The 16,822-nt window shown below is 34.9% G+C and overlaps 1 protein-coding gene across 1 annotated transcript in view; it reads right to left on the reverse strand.

The window, feature by feature from the left end:
• Window positions 1–16,822, reverse strand: part of SPAG16 (sperm associated antigen 16) — an 891,359-nt gene that overhangs the window by 824,206 nt on the left and 50,331 nt on the right. The window contains exons 8-9 of the mRNA XM_067740696.1: window positions 16,628–16,697; window positions 9,121–9,230 (exon numbers count right to left, since the gene is read on the reverse strand). Coding sequence (XP_067596797.1) covers window positions 9,121–9,230; window positions 16,628–16,697 — 180 coding nt within the window. The remainder of the gene's footprint in view (window positions 1–9,120; window positions 9,231–16,627; window positions 16,698–16,822) is intronic.

Genomic DNA, 16,822 nt, shown 5'->3' on the forward strand with positions numbered 1-16,822 from the left:
AATTTGATGTTTAAATATTTAAGATATAAAATATTGTGTAAATTTTGTTGTACATATTGCAATGTTTATATATCCTTCCCAGCTTGTCCTCTGTTCTTACCCATTTGGATAAAAATTATTAATGTTTTCTTGATAATATTTTTACAATATTTTAAAGCATGGTTTCCAACAAAAACATATAAGGGGTATTAAACTATTAATCTGTGTTCAGATAGAAGCATAACAATCTAGATAGGATTTTTTCATTTAAAAGAGCATGTCTATACTCCAACCCCAAAGAGGTTAAGAAATAAATCAGGCAGCAAAAGGATGGAAGGGACAGTTAGCAGTCCCTTATCTTTCCTAATATTTTCCCCGATTTCTTGAAATACTTTCAGTGGTATGTTTTGTGTTTGTGTGTGTGTGTGTGTGTGTGTGTGTGTGTGTGTGTGTGTGTGTGTGTGTGTGTGTTTTATCACTTTTCCTGAATCATCACTGAGTACACAGGTCAGGACACAAAGTGTGTGGTAGATTTTTAACATACAAAAATTGTAATCTAGCTCCAAATTTAACTCTTCAGCAAGTAATTAAAGCAACACATTTGAACTACAGTGGATTCCATGTGATTCTCTTTTTTTCCCCTCTACAATGAAAAAATACATTCTACATCTAATATTACCTTTTAAAACTATTCAAATCTATATGGAATTCTTCTATTTCACTTCTCTTTAATAAATATGTTGATACATTTAAAGTTTCACCTGCATAATCATTCAAAGTCTCATTAAAGTAGTAATTTCTTTCTCTTAACTGACTTATGTGATTGCAAAAGACATTCAATTAACTGCATAATGATTCTTATTTCTTTTAGAGTAAAATATATTTCACAGATAGAAAGAAAGTATGTTATATAGTTATCTTCACAAAAACTAACCCGTTGACTATTTTAGTAACTCACTGATTGGTTTAAAGAGAGAAGAAAAACCACTTTTCCACTATTAACACAATTCGTTTCCTTAATTAAAAAAAAAATAGTTTAAACCGTAAGAATTTACTTTAGAGTACAATCTCATATGTTATAGAAAAATACAGAGAAATTAACATGGAATATCAGGAAGCCAGATAGCTAACTGGCTTGAGAAGTAAAGATATACAATTGTCTAAGGAGGATTAATCCAGTTTACAAAGGCACATTTAAGGAAGAATTATTCAATACCACACGGAATGGACTACTGGAGAACAGTCTAGGAAGCAGCTAAGGTAGTCCACAGAGACCAGCTTTAGAAGGGTGGGAGTCATAATTAAAAGGAAAAAGGAGTAGAGCAATAGGTGGTTTGAAGGTGGTTTTTGAAAGTCCCCTATAACCTCTACCAGATCCCCCAAATCCAACCAAAATAAACATTAATTTAAGTAAATTTGCTCTGCGAATGAAGCTTCCAGATAAGTTTGTTAGACCCTTTACAATCAGATTTTGAACCCCTAAATCTCCCTTCACCACCCCCACCTCCATTTAAAAATGCAGAACCTGGGCTTCCCTGGTGGCACAGTGGTTAAGAATCCACCTGCCAATGCAGGGGACATGGGTTTGACCCCTGGTCTGGGAAGATCCCACATGCTTTGGAGCAGCTAAGCCCGCGAGCCACAACTACTGAGCCCACGAGCCACAACTACTGAAGCCCATGCACCTAGAGCCCGTGCTCCACAACAAGAGAAACCACCGCAATGAGAAGCCCGCGCACCACAATGAAGAGTAGGCCCCGCTCGCCGCAACTAGAGAAAGCCCGCATGTAGCAACAAAGACTCGGTACAGCCAAAAACAAATAAATAAAATAAATAAATTTATTTTTTTTAAGTGCAGAAGCTGCCAATTAATGTGAAAAAGGCATCAATGGGAGCTTGGGAGACACTGGAAGGATAGGATCAAAGATGATAATGTCATATTTTTCAACTGACTGAATTAGTAGAATGCAGACACTATTAAAAGGCATTTTAAAAATGAAGAAATTAGCCTATTTATGAAATATGATTTGTGAATTGTCATGTTAATTTTGAGGTAATGGTACTATATCAAAATGGAAATTATTATAAAAGCTGAGTATGGCAATATGTAGGTTTGAAAGTCATCAGCAAAGAAGTTATAATTGAAAATATATTATGGAATTAGAAAAGTCATTTTAGGAATAGCAACTCTATTATATGGATTTAGTGGAGAAAATTAATGTATTCTCAGTTCCAAAAAAGAGTTATAGAATAAAACTCAAGTTAATTTGAGTCATCTATAGTATTTATGAAATATTTTCTTTTTTAATGTTTTATTTTGACAACAAGAACATAGCTTGATAGAAAATCATGAGGAAATATACAGAGTAGATAGAGATGGTACAGAGAAATCTGAGACAAGGCACTTGAAAATCTTGTCTTCAGATTTCCCTTTATTCTGTAAACCTAAAAAGTGGCCTGATCCTCCCTGTTAAAGGCTAGCATGCCTCCCTTGACCAAAAGCAATTCAGTCCTCTGCCTTGCAAGACAGCTCATACCCCTCTTACAATATATTCCCCACCTCATCACTGGACAACTGACCAAAATCCATTTAATTTACAATATAACCTAGCCAGGGAAGTACTGACTCTGTTTAGACAGAAAAAGAACTACTCCCAAAGGAATTGTAGGAATTAGCCAACATGTACCTATGAGTGCCAAGAGAGTACATGTAGGCCTATATTCTGAGGCTGTTGAGGCAAAGGAGCTAGAACATAAAGTTGGACAAGGGAGACTTTATAAATATGGGACTACTCTCTTCTGACATAGCATTTAGCCCCCTGGGAAGGACGCTGGTGTTAGTAAGATGCTAGGAGGGCTCCTAAAAGCTTCAAAAAAGTGATGGCCTAGCTAAATAAAGTAGAAATGCCAAATCTACCATGAAAAATAGTGGAAAAAAGCATCAAAATACTCAGATAAATGAGCATGTGACAGTGGGCATACTATTCAAGGCTGAAAAACCCATGAGATAACCACAGGATGTCCAGAGGCTATAGCAACTATGAAAGCATCAAAGATTGTGTTGGAGAGGGGGGCAGCAACATCACTGAGAAACTCAGTTGTGGCTCTCCTCTAGGATGATGGTAGATGTTATTAGAGAACCAGGGTCCCTGAAACCAATGGGAATGACAGGAGCCCGTGAAAAGAAAGGTCCGATGGGAGCACGTAAATATCAAAAGCAAGGTGGGCACAATTATGGAAAAGATCAGAGTAGCTATGCGAGAGCCTGATCCAGAGACAGCTAGGGAGATAATTAATAGAATCAACATCCTTACAGGCCAGCAAAGGTAATGCTTGGGAAATATGGGAATCCAACAAGGGTAATGCTCAGTCTGTATAACAAGAAGAAATTGAGGATTGATTATCAAGATGCTGAAGGCAGCCATCCCATAAAAAGCCACAATCTCTTGCCTGATTTCCAGACCCGAGCCAGTTTTTACACACTGAACCTTTTGGCCAGGCCTCTAGGAAGAAGGATCCTACAACACAAAAGCAAGTATATATGATAATTTACTCAGACAGCTACACACACAGAAGAAGAAGGAATACCCCACACATTTGAAATTGTTGAAATAGGGTCTAGCATGGTATTGATACTCAAGAATGTAGTGTTATGATGCCCCCCATTAGCATTGAGGAATATGGAGACCAGGTAATAAAGTATTGGCTCAGGTCTGGCTCCTGAGATAGGAACCATGAACCCACCTGCTTGTCATTTCCTTAGTCTCCAAATAAGTAATTTGCAAGAACATACATGGTAACTGTTAGAACTCCATCATTAGTTCTTGACCTATGGAATAAAGGTTGCTGTAGTTGGAAATGCCAAGTGAATGGCTCTGAAACTGCTCCCTTCTCTGATCAATATAACCAAAAATAATATTGCAAACTGAGGCAGGGCAGGGGGAGTGCTGGCAGAAATTTGCCAAAGGATGTCGATGTGGCAGTTACCATTATATTCCCATATAATCCCCTACCTCTACATGGCAAAGACAGAAGTAAACGTAACTCCTTTCCCTCAGGGCCATGTAAATTTCTCTATTCACCATCAAATTATAGTAATCCTGATCATCTTATACTTTCCACTATATAAATGAAATCACCCTAAATGGGTCTGGTGAGCAAGAAGTGGCAAGTACCCTAGATGTCTTAATAAGACACATGTGTGCCAGAGAAGAAATAAACACCAAGAAAATTCTGACTAGAGCATGTTGAGATAATGCTTCTAAACAAAAGGCAAGCTGCTGCTTATTGTATCCTCCATCTTGAACAAAGAACATAGTTTAAATGATGTCTGGACCAAGAAAAGTTTTGCAACAGGTCCAGGGTATGATACAAGACATCCTACCTGCCCCTTCGGTCTTATAGCCCAGCAGATCCAATGGTGCTCAAATTATCTGTGGAAAATAAGGATGCTGTAAGAAAGACTATAAACAGCTCCAGCAGAACTGCAGTACTGACCTCTAGACTTCTAGAGAAAAGGCATGCTCATCTCTGTTGATCACTATTCCTATCAGTTCTCCTTTAAAAGGAGTCAGATCCCAGTATGCTCCTGAGCTCTGATAGAGTCTAAGGACTTATGACCTGAGTTATTTTTCATGAACTAGGAATCTGTATGTCCTCAAAGCCATGATTCTGGACATGCAAAAAATCCCAGTTCATCTTAAAAAGGAATAATTATAATTGAAATTGTGCTTGAGCACTTCAGAAAGGTACAAGTAAATTACATGAGCTGGCAGCTTAAAATCCCAAATTTCCACTCTCATTTCAATGCCATATGTCCTACTATACCTATGGCTTTGTGAGTTCACAATGACCAGGTAACAGAGAAAGAAAAAAACATCTAGCCTAGTTTCTAGATGGGCTTGCATGATATGCCATCTCTGCTACCAATGGACAGTCACTGGATTATAATTCTGCCAAAGAGGACCCCCTACTGCTCTGGCCCGCTATGAAGTCTTCAAGTATGAAGACTATGCACAGGCTCAGTAACAAGGACTTTCCCTAAGCAAAATTTATTGGCCACCACTCAGTGCTTTTAAATGTCCAGCTTGCCAAGAGCAGAAGCCAATGTGGAACCCTTGCTATGGCACCTCACCATGCGAAGCCAGCCTGCCACCTGGTAGCAGACATTATTTTGAACCTCTCTCATTTTGGAGGGGTTACTGATTTGTTTTCACTGGACAAATATGTATTCATCATATCATGCAAGGTTCACTTAGGAAAACAAAAACATGACTCTAAATCACCTTCCAAGTCTTCCCTGAAGGGACAGTAGCCATTTACAAGGGCAATTCTTTTACCTCAGACCTTTCAGAGATAATTAGATATTAACTTTGAGTGCATTCCCTTTACTGGAAACATAAAAACACCATCCAATAGTCAGACTAGGAGGTTACGATAGCCTCATGATAAATGGTATTTTGGCTCCAGTCTGTTTCGCAGTAAACCCAGTGGGTTTGTGGACTCGTTCCCTGGTTACTTCCTCAGTTTCTGACTGTACACCTGGAATAGACATACTAGTCAATTAGTAAAATCTCCTCATTGGCTCACTGTTTTATGAAGTAAGTGCTACTATGGTAGGAAGGATCAAGCAGAAGCCCTAGAAATTAACCTACCAAAAGAGTAAACTAAAAGCAAATCACAGTCCTGTGGGAATTACAGAAATGTGTGCCACAATAAAGTAGTGGAAAGATACAGAGGATAGATATCCATCGCATCCTCATTAATTACCAGTTCAACCTTTGCAGAAAATTGATGGATCTCACAAAATGACTGTGGATTACTGTAAAATTAGGAAGGTGTGGTCTACAATGGCAACTACTATTTCAGATGGGATATTTGCTTTCACTGCTCTGAGTGCACCACAATCCAAATACTTAGAAATTCCCTTATACATTGTCATGAAATACAATTCATGCTTATGACCAAAGTATGCATTTTATAGTAAAAGAAATATGGTTATGGGCTAACACCCACAGAATTAATGATAGGCCATCCCGCAGAAACAGCTGGCCTGATGGAATAGCAGAATAGCTTATTAAAAAATCAACTGCAGTGTTAGTTTAGAAACACCACCAGTGTTGTTCTCACACAGTCACAGAAACCAAGGGTTCACAGCAACAGATGTAGCCCCTCTAATTATTACATCTCATAACCAACCTGCAAAGAGTTTGCCTCCTGTGCCAGCAACCTTAGGCTCTGCTATTCAATGGCTTAGCTCAAAAGAGAAAGGTGCGTCTATTGTGGCACAGAGGGAAGGCACCATCAGATTAAAACTAAGTCTGACATCTAGTGATTCAGAGATTTTTGTGACTGTTTTGTACTTTTTGACATGGTTGCTGCTAAATGATGGATTTGGAGAGGACCTTCTGGAACCCAGAAAAAAATCTGAGACACCCTTAGTACATCCATGTTAAGTAGTAAATATCAATGGAAAACTATAACAATCCAAGATAGCAGGACGACTAAATACTCAGACCCTTCAGGATTAAAGATATGGGTCCACTCACCACATAAAGAACTCCAGTGAGCACTGGCTAAGCAAAACACAAACCCTGAATGAGAACTAAAAGAAGGAAGAAGTATATCAAGTATATGTCATGGCTGGAAATAAACTATTCAGCTATAAATATTTCTGTCACATACATATTAATTAATGAGTTTTTTTCTAATCCCTCCCCTGGTATTGTGTGTTAGAAGTTCCTCCCCCCATGCCCTGCATCCCTCGCATATCTCCAGCTCCTGCAAGACAGCCTCCTCCTTCACAGTCCTCCTACCTGATGGACCCAGTTCCTCGAGGCTGGTAACAATGCTCTCCCACTGTGCCTCCAACACAAAAAAAGTGTCCTGCCGTTGACAATCTCTGAGTTGTCTTCCTGTCCCCTAGATGACATCTTAGCTCTTCTGTCACCTATGTAATCAATTCCATGTATTAAGGTTATTTTGTTCAAACGATCTAAACTAGTTTTTTCTGACTTAAACCCAAAATGATTTCCTGACTTTGCCTGAATGAAAAGGCAAAATGTCAGAAAAATTCATTAAATAACTGCTTTTAAAATTGCAAAAGTGAATAAAACATTCCTCCTACCCTATTTTTTCTTCACTTTTATACAGAGGACACACGATAAAACTTTTATATGTAGACTAAAACCCAAGAATTGATTGCTAATGAAAGGAGGCAAACTATCTTGAGAGATGCACACTTGCATGTTGAGATTGGAGACAAGAGCAAAGCTTGGAATGACATTAGAGCACCCCTGCCCCTGACACACATGAGATCTGGCACCATACCATAGGAGAGAATGGTAGGATGTGAGGGTGAGGTGTGGGAAAGGAAAGGCAGCCTCTGTCACATATACTATGCTTTAATCCCAAAGTTCCAAAATTTCTCTATTTATTTGGCCACTGTTGGGGCTATGGCCTGCCCAGCCTTCCTGCCTGCTCTGTTCCAATGTCCCTGGCAGCTGATCCTGTCACCCACTTACAGACAGCCCACAGTCACCCTTCACACATTCTTAAATGAAGAAGAAACTCATGCAAGTTTGGAATTTTGATTATGACACAGAGCTGAATATATTTAACTACTGACCTGAAACAGTCATTTCTAAGTATGACTTACTACCTGAAAAAGAATGCCTATGCCACGTCAGAAGATGAAAATGTTTCTCATGACAACCACCACTATCACACCCAGAATCCTTAACTCTGAATTTTTTTTATTATTGCGAGTCTTTTATTTGCTCCCTGACTTACTAGCCTCTGTGGAGATAAAGATTATCCAAACAAGAACATGCACTACTTAGTGACAGCAATGGAGTCATCTACTGCCACTGACTGCATTAGGCAGAAACTCAAATTACAGGCAGGCAGAGAAGTGGGAAAGCTTTATGGTGACAAAAGAGGGTCTGTCCTGATGGGACCTTGGAGACATGGGGAACCTGAGGCAGACTGACTAAAAGAGGGGATTTCCCTCAAATACCATAAACCTAAAAAATTAGTATTGATGATAGAGGAACAGTAAAATAGTAATCTAAATATCACTAGAAAGTGATTATCAAAGCCTTAGTATAACCTAAAAGCATTTAGTCTATATTTTATTCAAATATTATATATGATACTAGATTCCAATGCATACCTTTGAGGAAGAAAAATGTTATAGATATTAGCTAAGTAAATGATTATTTGAATTCATAAAAATCTGTTGTTCTTATAGCATTACTACACTAAAAAAGTTATATTTGTAAATGCTTTCATTTTTAAATGTCAGATATTTTAGAACTCAAAGGTATTTATAAAAACATTCATTACCTCAGCTAAACTTTTATGCAATTTTCATGACAAGAAACTAAACCCTTCATAGGTTTTGTGTAATTTTCTTTCTTCATTTTTTATCTCTTTGACCAGACATTTTTTTTTGCAGTACGCGGGCCTCTCACTGTTGTGGCCTCTCCCATTGTGGAGCACAGGCTCCGGACGCGCAGGCTCAGCGGCCATGGCTCACGGGCCCAGCCGCTCCACGGCATGTGGGATCTTCCTGGACCGGGGCACGAACCCGTGTCCCCTGCATCGGCAGGCGGACTCTCAACCACTGCGCCACAAGGGAAGCCCCAGACCAGACATTTTTAATACCATTTTTTCTGTAATCACGGAAGATTTTAACTCTCATCCTGATGCACAGCAAAGGCGCTCAGATATAAAGAGATTCTTAAATGGGGTATAATTCTTTCCATTCTTCTTTTTGAAAAGACTAATGAAAGTTTGAAGTTATAGTATGAGAAAATAAATAAGGGATGATCTGATAGTTATTTCTTTTGGACAAAGGTAATTTTAAGCAGAAGAGTGAGCAGGTGAGCAGAAATGGCCATGATTAAGTTTGAGTAAGTGGCAGAGTGATTCACTGAGCTGTCTCTGCCACTAATAAATGTGTGTCCCTCAATTAACTAGTTACTAGTAACATTTAAGAACCTCCATTTTCTATCTATAGACCAAGTGGTTTGGAATACATAACTTCTAAATTACTTTTCCAATATAATAATGATACGAGTCCGTGAATCTGAATATCTGAGAGTTAAGTATGAATTAATGGAAACAAAAATATCATACCTTTGTATTAACTTTCATCTTTGTTTTACGTTTGCTTTGTTCTCTGGCTTCACGAAGACCTTTCTGAGTAGGACCTTCTGGTGCATTTTCCTTTTCACAATTCGGAACAACTATAAGATAATACAGTTTACTCTTAATGTTTATACTGTTTGTAAGAAATATCATAACCAAAAAAAATAAGAAAGCCAAATTCATTATACACGTATTTTTTGAAGTATTAAACTAATAATATTAAAATCATACTAAAATGTTTTAAATGAAGTCTCAAATTCATTTCCCAAAAATGCAGGGTGGCATTGCTGCAAGGTTAGTGAAACAGCATTGCGAGCAGTTGAAAAGCATGTGAGCCAATCTCCAGTAACATTATATCTAAATTCCTGTTATCATGAGGTTTCATGTGTTTATAAACAAAAGTTGAAGGGAGTCAAAGGAGAGAATGCTAAGCAATGACAAAATTTCCCAAGTGGAACTGTATAATAAACAAAGAGATTTTTAAATGAATATTGTATTAATAAAATATTCTCTATGCTTCACAATGTTGAGAAAAAAAGAAAAGAAAAAACAGGGTAACATTCCAATACAGTTGTAACATTGGTCCCCACAGTCTCCTGGACATAAAGGAATCATCTGAGGTAAAAAGAAAAGTGACAGGAAAAGTCTGTTTCTTTTTCACATCTTTCCATATACATATACATGTTCAGGTATACATAATTTCCCCCTGTATTTCTAAACAGCCAGCTGATTTCAAATAATTAATATGGTTATAATCATTATTAACTCATAATTAAGTGACTAAATGTTCTAATTTATAACATTAATTTATAATAGAGAAAAGATGATGAACACAAAAATATGTGGATGATTTCAATGTCAAGACTCTCAAAGAATCCTGATGTTATAAAGTAAGGAAGCATATGCTAACATTTAGTTTCTTTCCTGATCTAATTTTTTCCTATTCAGTACCAGTTTCAAGGAAGAAAACCATCAAAATAATCCCCACAATAACATAAAAGCCGAATGCTGCACAAGTTAGTACTACATGAAAGTACTTTTAAAACTTCTAACACTAGGGTATCCAGACTGCATGTCCTCGCTCTACGGTGCTACAAGTTAGAGCCCCACAGCATCTGGAAGTCAAAATGTGGAGAAAAGGCAACAACTACAGTTAATTGAGATTAGAGAAAAATTTTCACTTCGAATTCTCTTTTATTGTATTTTCCTCTTCAACAGCCAAGAGTGAAAGCCTGATAATGATAATAATTTAAAATAATAATCATTAGCATTTATGCCTCATTGATGTTTTACTATCTAACAGGTACTGGTCTAAACAATTTACACGTATTATTTCATGAAATCCTGTCATTAACCCTGTGAAGGTCACTACCTTTTGTTCCCTTTTACATATAAGGAGAATTTGTATAGTAATATCTACAGGGAAGAAAGGAGAAAGCAGTAAGGAGAGAAATCCAGGATTCCAGTAGATAATTCTAGGAATACGAGCAGACCTCAGATAGCATGCAAAACATTACTAAGCACCACTTCGTGAAAGAAATAAAATAAAAAGCAAGAAACAAACAAAATGGTAAGGATAAATGAAAGTAAAAAATCAAAAAGGGCTTGGTTTATATATAAGGATATGTAGTTGTTCCACAATCAAAATGAAATTACAAGAATTTATACTTTATAAAAATATTTTAGGAAAAAAATCGACATTTGCAACCAAAACATGAGAATACACATTGCATAGTGTATGTGTAATTGAAAGAAAAGTAACACTTAATTATTCCTCAATGTACCAATAATAAACATGATTCCCACTCTCTATCAGATAAATATCACTTTATACAAAGATTTGTAGAACAAATGAGAGACTCAAACATTGGGTCCTTGTCACATTCATAAAAGTGCATATAATTTTCAAATTCCACATAGTGCTTCTTAATGTTTAGTAACACCCTGGCAAAGTCCATTTCTCCATCACAGGATCCTCATGCTTATCATCTAATGCTTGTTAATGAAAAGGCCTATAGTACTGACTGCTACTATGCAGTTTCCCAAATTTTACTTGGGCACAGTCATTATCTTAAGGAAGATAAAATTCCTTAGTAAACATCAAATAAATAAACAAACTTTCACTCATAGAAATTATAGTTATTGTACTCCCAGTGCAAAATTTCACCCATTCAACCATTTCTTCATGTATGCATACATTCAATCAATGTTAACAGAACATGTTCAGGCCCCTGGTTAACTGTCAGATATGCATGAATATATTCATTTAACAAATACGTAAGTACCTATATTGTGCCAGTCCTTAACTCCATTATAGATTAAACACAGCTGAAAAAAGAATTACTTAACTGAAAAAAATGTTCTGAAGAAATTATCCATAGTTTATGACAGGGAGATAAACAGAAAATATCTAAGAGATTAGGAAGCTAAAATGAGATCAAGTACACATCTAATTGGAATTCACAAAAAGGTAACAGAGATAAAGGGAAAGAGGTTATATTTGAAATGATAATATATCTTTCTAAACTAGACCATATACTACATATAGTCATAAGAAAATGACATCTTGTAGTGAAATTCTGAGCAACAAAAAATACCCGATTTAAAAAGCAATTAATTAAACTAAAACCTTTGCTCTACTATATATGACATCTGTTTGTGATGCTGAAGTCAGCTTTCACAGTTTTTCACTTCATAAAACATTTCCAATTTCTAGAAGTTCTTACTGAATTCATAGTTTCCTATCATAAATTACAAGATATCATAAAATACAATTATATGTATTTTTATACCTACTTTGGAAATAGGTATCATTGTATTCAAATTGCAACCTCATATGAAATCAAACATCAGCTAACACAAACATAATAAAAACCAGCACACTGATAAACTTTCTGAGCTTATATAATTTGCACAAAAAAAGTTTTCTCTCATAATATGTAATACTAAAGTGCTTTCTGTGTAGTTTCTTGTAAATATTTGATACATATTACTTTCCATTACAACACAGAAAAATGTAACAAAACTATCACTTCAAACATCTAGCTGATAATAATTCACTATTTCATAGTTTCTCCTAGGAATTTTTCTATTATTCTACATACCAGACAAGAGTAAATGTAGAATTATAAACCCTTTTCAGGTAAGAAATTTGACTACTAAAACATTAATATTCTCTCTAGGTGGTAGCAATTATGGATAATTTTTAAAACATTTTATCATTTAAAATTTTTCTGTAATAAGCGCATCACTTTGATAGTCAAAAAATATGGTACATTTAAAATTTTTTGATAACTACTCCAAGTGAGTCTAAGTTTTATCTTATTCCTTAAATTCAGATTAAATAACAATTAATTAGTCTTTTTCCCAAAGTTCAGAGTAAATGACAATCAAGTCATTGTTTCCTAACTACAGGGCGAATTACATTTAATCTGAAGAATTTCTACTGCCATACCAACTTCTGTTCAAACTGAACGAAAAATAGGTAGATAAATGACAGACAGATAAAATACTTTAAAAATTAAGCCAAAATGAGAAAATGAAAAGGGAAAGAGTTAAATATATTAAAATAATTGTGAAGGACAGCAGGATTTACGAAGAACCACCAGTTAACCAATAAACCAAGTTCTTTTCAAAGTTGACTAAGTAAGGTTCTAGTTGATCAGCCAATCTGAGTAATAACAGAGATCACACAGCCAAATGCTGGCATGCCACAAGGAACTTAGGAAAAGGAACTGCAAGTCCTTTATCTAAAACTAGAAGGCATGTTTATAAGGAGCACAAAATTATTCAGTACGGAATTTAAGGAATAACTTTTATTCAGGTAACTGAGACTATGAAACTAAAAAAGAAAACCTGTTTTCTTCATGTTGGGCTTGAATTTATTTCTTTTGATCAAAAGTCACTTCAAAACATCACAGATAAAAATGTAATTACAAACTTGATCTTCAAAGTAACTTATAAATGTCAGCTTAGAAAAACATGTAATATATTCATTTATAAATTAGATTAAATACCAGGAGATAATTTCATAAAGGAGTTATCTATAAACCATTATTTTATTTTAATAGAGATGTCAAGGATAAATAAATAAAATCATAAGCTCTTATAAGTAGAATGTAACATTTAGAGATTAACTGATGCAAGCATCAATTCAATGCACAGTTCAACCTTTATGCCATCTTATATTTATTGTTTTTCACAGTCTTTATTCAACTTGAGAGTTAGAGTTCCTGAAATTATGGTAGTTTCACATATCATATTTATATCTGATTGTATTCTTCTTAAAAGTTATATATATATGAAAAAAATTTTTGATGTAAACAGAAATAAATATTCTTTGAAAAAAATGCAGTAAGGAAAAAATGAAGAAATAATCGCATTACCCAAATAAAATTATGTAAACATTTTCGAGTTTCATATATTTAACAGACATGATCTTATACATGTTTTTATTTCTTAACATTAATATTTTAATATGAACATTTTTTATGTGTGATTTTTGAAGACTTTCTAGTATTGTATGATCAACTATATTGAAACATTCACTTGTGATTAAAGATTAAGACTGCTTGTATAGTTTTGTTACTATAAATATGAGTGCAATAAACATCCCTGTGCGTAGACTCTCTAGGCATCACTGAGCATAACTGATATTTCTTTAATATAAAATATTAGGAAAGGAACTACTGAATCAAGGCTGAGAAAAAGTTTTTGAATATGAGAATGCTACACATTTCTTTTAAGCCTTAATCAATCAGAGAACACAATGAACAGTCATCTGGAAATACCAGAATGTTATTTTTATTAAAAATTCACCATTTTGCAGTCTCTCTATATTTTAGAGCTTCCCATCATTCTTTTCTAAGTCAACATTATTGAGGTATAATTTACATAAAATAAAATGCATACATTTTAAGTGTAGAGTTCGGTAAGTTTGGACAAAGATAAGTAGGCATATAACCAACCACCTATATCTTCAAATCAAGATATAGAACATTTGCACTACCTCCCAAATTATTATTTTCTTATCCTTTACATACCTTACATACCTTATAGAGCATTATTTTACAAGGCTATAATTTTAGTTTTTATCAGTCACTTTCCTTTTAAGAAAATTAAGAAGAGGAAATCTTAACGTTTACATTAACCAGAATTTAACATTTCTAAATCTCTGTACAGTATTCAATTCTGCAGATCTAAGTTTCTTCTGGCTTACTTTTCTTTTGGCCCAAAGAAAATAGTTTAGCATTTCCTGTACTTTAGAATGGCTTGCAACAAAATCTCTCAGCTTCATTTGTATTGAAATGTTTATATTTCATTCTAATTTCTGAAAGATATTTTTATTGAATATAGAATTCTGAATTAAATTTTTCTACATTTTAAACATGTTATTTCATTGTTTCTAGCCGCCAATATTTCTGATGAGAAATAAGCCTTTATTTGCATTATTGTTTCCCTATAGGTAACGTGTTTTTTCTCTCTTGCTGATTTCAAGATTTTCTCACATAAATTTTGAGTATGATGCATCCAGGCATGATTTCTTTGTGTTTATAGTTAGTTGCTTTTTTTGGATCTGTGAGTATATGCTTTACATCAAGTTTGGAAAATTTTAGGTCATCTTTTGTTTAAATATTTTTATGCCCCATTCTCATTTTTTTTCCTTTGGGACTCCAATTACTTGTATGTTAAACAGGCTCCTTCATTTTTTTTCTCTCTCTTCTTTAGAATAGATGATTTTTATTGATGGCTCTTAAAATTCACTGACACTTCCATCATCTCCAATCTATTGTGAAGTATAAAATTTTGATTTTAGTTATTGTATTTTTCAGTAAGAGATTTCTATTTCCTTTTTTTTTTTGAGTTTCCATTTATCTGCCAAGATTCTCTACCACTTCATTTATAATGTAATATTTTCCTTTAAGTCCTTTATCATATTAAAAAATAGTTGCTTTAGCATTTTTATCTGCTAAATCCAACACCTGGGCCATCTGAATATAGGTTTCCATTTATTGTTTCTGTCTTGATTGTGGATCACATTTTCCAATTTCTATAACATAACTAGAAAAATTTAATTATACACTGAGCAGTATGAAGGTAGATTATTAAACTCTGGACAATTATCTTCCTCTGAAAGGTACTGATTTCTGTTCTAGTAAGCAGTTTAATTTTTTGATGATCACCTTGAATTCCAGGCTTAATTTTATGTTCTGTTCGAGTGGATCCATGGAAAGCCCTAAATATTCCCCAAGGTTCTCTAACTTGGCAAAATTCAAACTCTAAACTCTGTTTCCCCTAGGAATCCTGTATAAGCTTTCTTTTTGGTTTTATAGGGTGGGTACAGTATGGTTAATGTTAATGTGGTGTCACCAAGGTGTTGAAGAGGTCTTTCAATCCAGGCCTGGCCAGAACGCCAATATATCCCATCACTGCTTGACAATTAGAATCCCTGGTCCCCTCTTTTTGTTTTGTTTTTTCTGTTTTTTACTGGTTTTAATTTTGATTGTAGTTGATTTACAATGTTGTGTTAATTTCAGGTGTACAGCAAAGTGAATCAGTTATATATATACATATATCCACTCTTATTTGGATTATTTTCCCATATAGGCCATTACAGAGTACTGAGTAGAGTTCCCTGCGTCACACAGTAATTACTTATTAGTTATTTTATATATAGTAGTGTGTATATGTCAATCTCAATCTCCAAATTTATCGTCCCTCTCATACCCCCTGGTAACCATAAGTTTGTTTTCTATATCTGTAACTCTATTTGTGTTTTGTAGATAAGTTCATTTGTACCCTTTTTTTAGATTCCACATATAAGCGATATAATACGATATTTGTCTTTCTCTGTCTGACTTACTTCACTCAGTATGACAATCTCTAGAATAGCCAAAGGAATCTTGAGAAAGAAAAATGGAGCTGGAGGAATCAGGCTCCCTGACTTCAGACTTTACTACAAAGCTACAGTAATCAAAACAGTATGGTACTGGCACAAAAGAGAACTATAGATCACTGGTCCCCTCTGAATCCTAAAGAGTCTTTTCTCTCTGGCAAATCTCAGGTAGTCTTGCATGTGTAGCCCAGCCATCATCTAAGGACTTATAGTACACTCTCTCACAAACCAGGCCACTGTTCATTGCAGCACCCTCTTATCTGGTGCCCTTTCCTACAGATTCTAGATGCTTCAACAACTTATGAACTATAGTCTGTCTTTTCAGTTCAAACAGGACTGCCATGCTCTTCTTGACCTCCATCGCCATAGAGTTTGGTTTGGAAATTTTCCCGGACAAAAAGTCATGATGATGGTGAAGCTCAACTTACAAATTTTCCTTCTATCATTTGCCTTCTGTGACTTGTGATGTTTTCCAATGCCTAAAAATAGTTGCCTCAAATATAAGGTTAAGAAGTCACCCTATCAGCATTTTGAGTTCTGATAGGATTGAAAAATCACCAACCTATAATAAATTACAGTTTTATTATATTTCACTTTTACCTGTAATTTCAGGAGCATGGAAACTATGCCCTATTTCCATACGCTTCAGTGTTTCTTGAAGTCCAGAAATCTAAAAAGTAAAATCCAAAGATATGAGGTTATATACTAAATAACTCAAAAAATGGGTTAAAATACAATGTTTAAATATTGATTACAAAATATAGAAAATATTAATTTCTCTTGGATTAATTCTTA

This window comes from Pseudorca crassidens, chromosome 6, assembly GCF_039906515.1.
Source record: "Pseudorca crassidens isolate mPseCra1 chromosome 6, mPseCra1.hap1, whole genome shotgun sequence".
NCBI lineage: Eukaryota > Metazoa > Chordata > Mammalia > Artiodactyla > Delphinidae > Pseudorca > Pseudorca crassidens.